This window comes from Podarcis muralis, chromosome 5 (genome assembly GCF_964188315.1).
Source record: "Podarcis muralis chromosome 5, rPodMur119.hap1.1, whole genome shotgun sequence".
Taxonomy (NCBI): Eukaryota; Metazoa; Chordata; class Lepidosauria; order Squamata; family Lacertidae; genus Podarcis; species Podarcis muralis.
Window position 1 is genome coordinate 428,593 of NC_135659.1, and position 10,199 is coordinate 438,791.

Consider the following 10,199-nt stretch of genomic DNA (forward strand, 5'->3'; position numbering starts at 1 on the left):
ACTGATTAATATATATATATAAAATACATTAAAGTAGACAAATAATAACTTACAAAAAGGATCAATAAACGTGTCACCTTTATTATATAAACTGTTATCATAATCACATGTCAAAATTTCTTTTGTGAATGAAATAAAATGGTTTCAATCAGTTTTTAATAACCAACAATCAAATGTAGTGCTTGGGGTACAGCTTAGATCAATTCCCCCGATGTTCAGTGTCCAGGGGTTCAGTGCCTGGCACCCAGAAACTCATGGCAAAGGGGAGTCTGGCACCAAGTAACTCATAACATTTCACTTCCTTGCAAGCTAAGGAAAGCTTTTGATTGGCAGAAGACACTGGGCAGAAACAGAAAGAAACAGGGGGATGAGGGGGTCTAAGGGTAGATAACGGCAGAACAAATCCAGGCTCTTTCTCGTATTTTTCTTGATTTAAACAGGTGGTGTCTTCAGCGCATTCCCATCTGCCTATCCGAGCCAGTTCATCCTTTTCGGCCAGGAGACCGAGTTTGGGTTCGAGATTGGAAAGACGAACCACTGGCGGCTCGCTGGAAAGGTCCCTACACAGTTCTGCTGGCCACACCTACTGCGGTAAAGGTAGCGGAAGTAACCCCGTGGATTCATCATTCTCGTCTGAAGCGGTCTGAGGGTCATTGGAACTGTGAGCTGAACCCATCTAACCCTCTGAAGTTGAAGTTCACCAGGCAACCCTGCACCTAGCCCCTCCGGAAGCGGGCAGGAGCACGGTCAACGGGACTACAGGTCTGCTCTCACTGCACCCGGAAGCTAGTGAGTCTACGCACACCGGAAGATTGAGGAGCTGCACCGGCGTATGGGAGGACCCCTACCAGTAAAAATTTCAGTCAATCCCAGATTCCAGCCAGACTTTGCTCATAAGCCCTTAGTACAAATAACAATAAGAGGGATTGACAAAAGGGGGGACATCCATGACAAGTGGGTGGATTGGGTAACTGCATACGGTTGTTACATCCCTTTCTTCCTTTGGGAAGTCTACATACCATATTGGGCACAGGCAGGTCCAAGACAATAGTTCACACATAAGGGAAGGTACATGCCAGGGGAACCAAGGAGGGCCATACGAAGCTTCTCCTACCCACCACCCCAAGGAGCATTTCCCGGTGCTATACTGGTCACTGTACCTGTTTTCCCTCCACCACCCACAGGTCCCTTCAAGGTAGCAGTTGCAGAGTGTATACGGTGTGAGTTGACCTCACCAGTTCGACCAGAACCTGGGGACAAACAATAAGTCCACTGGGTGCGGCCGAGCGGGAGGCTATATCTCACTAAAGGGTATGTTCTGGTACCTGCTACCTTATATAGTTGTGGCAATTTCGCTTCTTCTGGTCCTGATCATTGTATTTTGTGCATACAAAAGGGATCACAGTATTAACATCGACCTAGAGCCGGAACTGATAAGGTTCAACCTTGAAGGCATACATGGGGAAAATGAAAATGAAGCTTCTGTTGATATTGATGTGCTTGTGGCTCCAGAGAGGCCCAATGGTAGTAGGTAATGTCTTTATAAACCATGCTGAACACATGTTCCAGATATATGGGGAGAATGCTACCCTATATTATGAACACCCGAGAAAGGTAGCAGACATGTCCCTTATACCAGGATTAATCAAGGATCCTGATGTTGTTTTGGCAGGCCTACTTTACAATCAGAGTGGTCTCTTTGCAGCCCCACCTACTGAAATGAATGACATCCCCTACCGATATATCAGATATACCAGAACCACAAAAGGTCTATGTTTTTGTTGTCATGCCACTGGAGTATGGAATTCCAAATGGAAGTATTGGCCCCAAGTTAAGTACCACATTGACAAAGGATGGCTGGGAAATTATACCCAATGCTCGGATAAATTTTGGCTTTGGGGTTCCCACAATGCCTCCTACCAGGGCAATACGACCTCGTCAGATTTATACCCATACTTTCCTCAATACTCTGTTAATTTCACCGGACAAGGGTCCATTTGTTCTGGTTGGATGATTAAAGATCCTAACCTCTGGTTTCTATATGATGGATTGGCGACAAATTTCCACCCAGGAAATTTCCAGTGTGTCGGTGTGGGGGCTTTCACCTTTCCGGTTGCAGTGGAGGTCAATCACAAGGTACCTCATCTTGCAAGCAGACGGAAAAGGGCGGCCCTAGGCGGACACTGTGAAGATGAAATTTATCTGACAAATTCTGTAGGGAGCGTTGGGGGTGGATTCATAGGATTCCTCTCAATGGGGATTTACCCAGGAATAGTTGCTGAGCAAAATAGAAAGGCACTGTTTGCTCTTACATGCAGGCTGGAGAAAACTATCAATGCCACCACCCATGTCTTGCGCTCCTTGCAGTCAGAGGTTGAGGATTTGAACCAACTGACGATGACCCATAGATTGGTTTTGGACTACCTCCTTGCACGCTCAGGCGGTTTTTGTAAAATTGTCCCAAAAGGTCAATGCCAGGTTAAATTCCACGACCTCAACAAGACGATCGAGGACGAATTGGGAAAACTGCAGTCTCTGGTACTTGACAACACACCCACTCAGGATCCCTGGGGAAAGATATGGTCATGGATCCCAGGAGAGGGGTGGGTGCATGGCATTCTGACCGCCTTAACCATAGGAGGAATTGTTTTTCTGTTGTTTCTTTCTGTAATCCCTTGTTGTCTGTCTTTGCTTAGGGGAATGATAGCCCGCAATGTTAAGCATCTCACTGACCCTCAGATTCTGGCAATATACCGAGCTTTGCCACCAGTGCCAGATGAGCCAGAGGAAGACGATGGTTACGAGCGAATGCATAGGGAGCAGGTCCCAGTGCAGGAACAGGCCCCTTTGCAGGAAGCAACAGTTTATTCTGATGTCCTGAGTGGTGTTCAAGCTCAGGAGTCAGATGAATCTTCTCTCTGAGCTTGAAAAGGGGGGAATGAAGCAAGGGAAAAGGGCTACCCCTATGCTATCCATATAATCAAGTTATCAGTAACCAATATATCCAAATATGCTTACACGAATCAAGGATTACAGTACAAAAATCCATTTTGAATCAAAAGGGAAGCTGTGCTTAGCAAACTGCAAACTGCTTGAAACAGCAAAGTTAGGAGCTGACCTTTCCCCTAAACATCTGTGTACCCCGGACAAAGACATGAATCAGAGATTCTGGTACAAAATTCCCCTCAGATACAGGCTAAATTAATCCACAGAACAGGAAGAGCAAAACCACAAAATGACCAAGCTCCGGTCGGTCCTGTCATAACTAGGGGAAAGGTTAGACAGAGGGTCACTGCAAGAATCGGAAAGCAGAACTAAAACCCGGTGCTGACCGAGGTTTAACCAGGGGTCAGGTAGCGTGACAACCGCTTGCTGATTGGCTGATTCTCGCTGACAATATTGTGAGTCCTTCATGATTGTCTCGTGATCTATGATTTGCTGTGATTTGCTCAGGTATAAAGACCTCTGGATTTCTGTTAATCGGGGTCCCAGTTCTTTGGAAAAGATTCCAACTGGGTCCTTATTGCCCGGCAATAAACCTCACCTTCTTATTCTCCAATTGCTGCCTCTGGCTGATCCTTATTTTAACCTCACAACGAGTACACCTTTGCAACAGCTTCACCATTTTTCAAACTTCAGGGCTTGAACTTCCGAATCTTGGAACTCCTGGAATGCTCAGCGGCAGGGAGGTCTCTCTTCAGAGTCCAACAGTAGTCAGCCATCATGACTGCGTCCCAGCGACCCTGATACCTGGTCTCCATCTCTTTCATGTCCTGATGGAATCTCTCCCCCTGCTCGTCACTCATTGAACCCAGGTTCTCAGGAAACCGGTCCATATGTGAAAATAGGTAGTGCATCTTGACGCTCATGTTGCAGCCCAGGTTTCTGAAAGCAGTCAGCATGTTGTTGACAAGTTCTGCATAGTTTCTGACCTTATTGTTGCTTAGAAAGTTCTTCACTACCAGAACAAATGCCTTCCACGCTTCCAGTTCCATTTCCTTCATTGAGTTTCCGACCTCTGGATCTCTGATGAGCTGACGGATCTGAGGACCATCAAAGATGCCAGCTTTCAACTTCTCCATGGTCAATCCTGCCACAAGTGAAGCAGTCACCATCCTTGTCCAGAGCCTTTGGTGAACTGCTTGATTAAGCCGAGCTTGATGTGCAGCGGTGGGAAGAGTATTCTGTCTCTGTCCACCAGAGGGTCATTGATGACGTTCCTTTCTTTGCAAGGCACCAATTCCTCCCGCACAGGCCAGTCCTTCTTCGTGTAATGCTGAGCACGGTCCCTACTATCCCACATGCACAGAAAACATGGGTACTTATTGAAGCCAGACTGTTGTCCCAACAAAAAGTTCACCATCTTCAGGTCAACACAAATAAACCACTTATGCTGACCATAACCAATTTTCTCCAGCACATACTTCACTGCTTCATAGTTCTCCTTCAGTGTAGTCGAGTGAGCCAGGGGTATAGAGGCAAACTGGTTGCCGTTGTGTAGCAGAACACATTTCAGTGATCGCTTGCTGCTGTCAATGAACAGTCTCCAATCTTTGGGTTCGTACTGTGGCACTCCAAGCTTGAGCAGAAGCTGCGCAATATCTGCACAGTACACCAAGTCCTTCTCTTCTGAGAAAAAACGGAGGTACTCTTGATGCCTGTTGCGGAAGAAGCTGATGTCAGAGAGGAGTTTTTTCCCCTTCAATCTGGATGCCAACAGTTCGGCAGAGTCCTTTGACAAGCTGAGGTCGCGAACTAGATCATTCAACTCCTTTTGGGAAAATGGATGTGGAGCATCATCTTCAAGAACCACTTCTTCTTCATGTCCTTCAGCACTGGAGGTATCTTCGTCACTAATGTCAGGAAGTTCTCCGAAGACAGGCACTGGAATTTCATCACAATGGGGCAGGACTCTTGAGGAGGAGGAGAAAGGGGAGAGAACTGGAAGGGGAATATATGCTCTGCGCAAATGGCTGTGAACTCATGCTTGTTTTGTGAATCTATCACACTTGCTCCTTCTGCCACCCCGGATGGCAGAATAAAGCTTTTCTCTGAAACTATTCCTTGAGTGTCTGTTGACTCCCATTTCCCCGTCCCGGGCGCAAAGCTCTTCTCACCCGAGGCTAAAAAGGCTACAAGCAGAGTCTGTAACCTGAAGTGTATGTTAACCCGAGGTACCACTGTATCACTGAATTTGTCCATGGCAAGTCTGCGTTTATCTGCAGGTTGTTCAGATGTGGTGAGTTTGTAGAAGTCTTCAATCCAATCATAGAAGGGAAACGCATTTTTATTTTTCCAGCTCACCAGTATCAGTCTTTTTACTGTGGTAAGGGCACAGAGAGTCTGCTTGTATTGCCCCTTTGTCAGGTTCCATGTGCTGGGTGTATAATTCGAAAGGATATTTTGCTCGGTAAAGGTACATTTGGCCTCAGCGATGGGAGTCCAGCAAGGAATCATTTAGCTAGTGCAATGGAGGAGGAAGAGGTTGAAAATGCGAGACTTACTGGCACCTGTAGCAGCAGCAGCAGCAGCAGCTGGAGCATGGCCTGCAGTGCCACCTGGTGGCCCACCTCGGAACTTCCATGCCCATCCCAGATTTAAAGCTTTAGGCATGTGTTTTACACACACACACACACACACAAAGACACAAATAATAATTCACAAGCAGGAAATATCCCAAACAGCTCTTCCCCTGAAATATACTCGGAGTCGAGAGTGGATTTCATGCTCTATATTCAGCTCATAGCAGTGAGGAATGAAAGTTCCCCCACAATATCTGCTTTATATACATTATTTACACAATGGGCTGCACGTGATTGGCTAATTCTGGGATTCTCCTGTAGGCCAATCAGGTTGTGGATTCACTTCCACCTGGAGCTGGATTGGGTGGCTCCTGCGGACCAATCAGACTGCTGCATGTTGGATCCTATTGTTCTAGGACCAATCAGACTGTAGCATTATTATTTTTTAAAAGATATTTATTAAAGTTTCACAAGTAAAACACACTTCACCATACAAAAAAAAAAAAAAAAAAAAAAGAAAGAAAGAAAGAAAAAACCCCATTCAGACTCAAAAGAAAAACACAGTGAAAAACACAGTGAAAAAACCCATCAATAACAACAAGAAAAAGTTACCTAAACAAGCAATAAAAAGAAAGAAGAAAGAATCAATTTCTCATATGTTGTTCTCATAACCCTCTTTCCTGACTCCCTCACATCTCCCTTTTCTGCGTTCCTTTTTACAAAATCTTATTCAGCAATACCTCACCTTCTTTTAGATCTTACTTCAAGCTATACGTTTCCTATATTATGTCTCCAATTATTTCCCGTTATTTCCTTTTTTAAAAAAAACAAAAACTTGACATAATATTGTTCTGACTTCACATTTGTTCTATCAACCATTTTTACATACACCTTTCAACTATACCACTAATACCATGTTATCTTCCTCTCCCGCATCATTCTAACATTCATACAATTTACAATGCTTTTGCAAATATTCTTTAAATTTCTTCCAGTCCTCTTCCACCAGCTCTTCTCCCAGGTCTCGGATTCTGCCAGTCATTTCTGCCAATTCCATATAGTCTACCAGTTGCATTTGCCATTCTTCCAAGGTGGGTAAATCTTGAGTCTTCCAGTGCTTTGCGATAAGTATTCTTGCTGCTGTTGTTGCATACATAAAAAAAGTTCTATCCTTCTTTAACACCATTTGGCCAACAATGCCCAAAAGAAAGGCCTCTGGTTTCTTAGGGAAGGTATATTTAAATACCTTTTTCAGTTCATTATAGATCATTTCCCAGAAAGCCTTAACCCTGGGGCATGTCCACCAAAGGTGAAAAAAAGTTCCCTCAGTTTCTTTACATTTCCAACACTTATTATCTGGCAAATAGTATATTTTTGCAAGCTTGACTGGGGTCATGTACCACCTATATATCATTTTCATAATATTTTCTTTCAAGGCATTACATGCCATGAACCTTACTCCAGTGGTCCATAACCTTTCCCAGTCAGCAAACATAATATTATAACAAATGTCTTGAGCCCACTTTATCATAGCTGATTTAACCGTTTCATCTTGAGTGTTCCATTTTAACAGCAAGTTATACATTCTTGACAATACCTTGACTTTCGGTTCTAACAATTCAGTTTCTAATTTCGATTTATCCACCTGGAACCCTATTTTTTGGTCCTCATTAAAGACCTCCCTAATGTGACGATAATGTAACCAATCTCGCACTTTGTCTTTTAACCTCTCAAAACTTTGCATTCTCCAAGAGTCTCCATCATTCTCTAGTATCTCCCAATATTTTGGCCATTCGGCCTCCATATTAAGTCTTTTCTGAGCCTTAGCTTCCATTGGTGACAGCCACCTTGGGGTCTTATTTTCCAATAAATCTTTATATCTTGTCCAGACATTAAACACTGCTTTCCTAGCATTTTGGATCCTATTCAACTCAGTACATAACATCCCCACAAACCACCCCCAAATTCCCCAGCATAGGAATAGTGTGAGTGGAGGCTGGGTGCACCACATTGGAGACCCCAGGCGGAGTAGTAGGGGAATCTCATCCTTTACTTCCACACACGGGTGACAGGCCAAATCATCTGTCAGGATAGATATGGTGGCCACGATTTCGCTGAAAACCCGATGTCTTAGGATTCACAACAAAGCAACGGCAAACACCTGCTAAAGACCCCCTGAAATGTTTGGCAGTGAAAACCCCACATTTCATGACACCCCAAAAAATGAGCCTTCGGCGCCCTAACTGACGGGATCCCAATTTCTCCAAAAGTCAGACGTTGTCAGATTCACTCCAAAGTGGCGCCAAACACCCAGAGAATGCCCCCTGCAAGGTTTGGGGGTGAAAACACTACGTTTCACATCGCCCCACAAAATGAGCCCTCGACGCCGTAACCCACATGGTTGTCAGGGGCTGGACTGAGGAGGAATGGTGGGAGCCCCCCCCCCCACTCTCGAGGACCTGCTCCACAACTCCAATTTATAAAGATTATAATCCAAGTTAACGAGATCTTCTTGCAATTAGAGGTCAAGAGATATGTAAAAGTCAGTGCTTTATATGATTCAGCCACATGGTGGAGCAATACACAAAGATTAAAGAAGCCATGATAGCCAGCTCTGAAAAGCTGGGATGGTTTGTGTCTTCAAAGGCATGGCAGTGTGGCTTGAAGTTAATGACGTGTAACACCTCACAGTCATCGTCATAATTAATAATAATAATAATAATAATAATAATAATAATAATAATAATAATAATTTATTATTTATACCCAGCCGCTCTGGGCGGCTTCCAACAAAATATTAAAATAAAATACTCTGTCAAACATTCAAAGCTTCCCAGAACAGGGCTGCCTTCAGATGTCTTCTAAATGTCAGGTAGCTGTTTATCTCTCTGACATCTGGTGGGAGGGGGTTCCACAGGGCAGGCACCACTACCCTGTAACTTGGCATCTCGCAGGGAGGGAACTGCCAAAAGGCCCTCAGCGCTGGACCTCAATGTCCAGGCAGAATGATGGGGGTGGAGGCGCTCCTTCAGGTATACTGGGCCTTTGAGGCCGTTTAGGGCTTTAAAGGTCAGCACCAACACTTTGAATTGTGCCCGGAAACATACTGAGAGCCAATGTAGGTCTTGGGGGCCACTCCCAGTCACCAGTCTAGCTGCCGCATTCTGGATTAGTTGTAGTTTCTGGGTCACCTTCAAAGGTAGCCCCACGTAGAGCGCATTGCAGTAGTCCAAGCGGGAGATAACCAGAGCATGCACCACTCTGGCGAGGCAATCCGCAGGCAGATAGGGTCTCAGCCTGCGTACTAGATGAAGCTGGTCAACAGCTGCCCTGGACACAGAATTGACCTGCGCCTCCATGGACACCATGAACTGAAAGGTCCCGGGGGCGTTACCCTGAGCCTCAGCCACAAGGAATGTGCAGCAGCAGAAAATGGTAACGCTGTTCTAGATTGCATCTATGGAAGTCCAGGGTGCTGATGAAACAAAGTCCAAGTCCTACTCTCTCCTACCTTGGTCAGGCCACACCTGGAGTCCTGTGTCCAGTTCTGGGCACCATCATTTAAGAAGGATGTTGACAAGCTGGAATGTGTGCAGAGGAGGGCAACCAAGACAACCAAGGGTCTGGAAACTAAGATTGAAGAGAAACACTTGAAGGAGCTGGGGAGGTTTGGCCTGGAAAAGAGGAAACTGAGAGGAGATCTGACAGCCATCTTCCAATATCTTAAGGGCTGTCACATGGAAGAGGGAACAAGCTTGTTTTCTCCTGCTCTAGACGGTAGGACTCGAACCCATGGATTCAAGTTATAAGAAAGGAGATTCCAACTAAACATTCATAAAAACTTTCTGACAGTAAGGGCTGTTTGGCATTGGAACAGATTCCCATGAGAGGTGGTGGACTCTCCTTCCTTGGAGGTTACTAAGCAGAGGTTGGATGGCCGTCTGCCATGGATGCTTTTGCTGAGATTGCTGCATCCCAGGGGGTTGGACTAGATGACCCTTGGTGTCCCTTCCAGCTATAAGTTTTTATGATTCTATGAAATTGATCTGGATTAATGACAGCCATCCACCAGTTTCATATGCAAAACTGCTTCCCACCCCACCCCCTTACTGATTAATATATATAAAAAATACATTAAAGTAGACAAATAATAACTTACAAAAAGGATCAATAAACGTGTCACCTTTATTATATAAACTGTTATCATAACCACATGTCAAAATTTCTTTTGTGAATGAAATAAAATGGTTTCAATCAGTTTTTAATAACCAACAATCAAATGTAGTGCTTGGGGTACAGCTTAGATCAATTCCCCCGATGTTCAGTGTCCAGGGGTTCAGTGCCTGGCACCCAGAAACTCATGGCAAAGGGGAGTCTGGCACCAAGTAACTCATAACATTTCACTTCCTTGCAAGCTAAGGAAAGCTGTTGATTGGCCGAAGACACGGGGCAGAAACAGAAAGAAACAGGGGGATGAGGGGGTCTAAGGGTGAAGTCCTGTTCCTGTCCATCCTAATACTGGACAGATTATTACAGGATGTTGAGAAGGGTCATTTTTTACTATGAATTGAGAAACAGCAGCCATAGTCTAGGCCAGGAGTGTTTTTCATTGGTGACACCGCCATGTTGAAAAGTGTGTGTTTGCAAGGTGTTTCCTGTCCTGTCCAGAAATGCACC

The 10,199-nt window shown here is 44.9% G+C and overlaps 1 protein-coding gene across 1 annotated transcript; it reads left to right on the forward strand.

Annotated features, from left to right (window-relative positions):
* The first annotated feature begins 942 nt into the window (after positions 1-942).
* LOC144327677 (uncharacterized) lies at positions 943-3,243 on the forward strand. Its single transcript, XM_077928081.1, has one exon. It carries the CDS (start codon positions 1,459-1,461, stop codon positions 2,920-2,922), a length of 1,464 nt encoding a protein of 487 aa, XP_077784207.1. The 5' UTR covers positions 943-1,458; the 3' UTR covers positions 2,923-3,243.
* The last annotated feature ends 6,956 nt before the right edge of the window (positions 3,244-10,199 follow it).

Coding starts and splice junctions, on each gene's coding strand:
- LOC144327677 (XM_077928081.1), top strand. CDS start 1,459: ATGGGGAAAATGAAAATGAAGCTTCTGTTGATATTGATGTGCTTGTGG.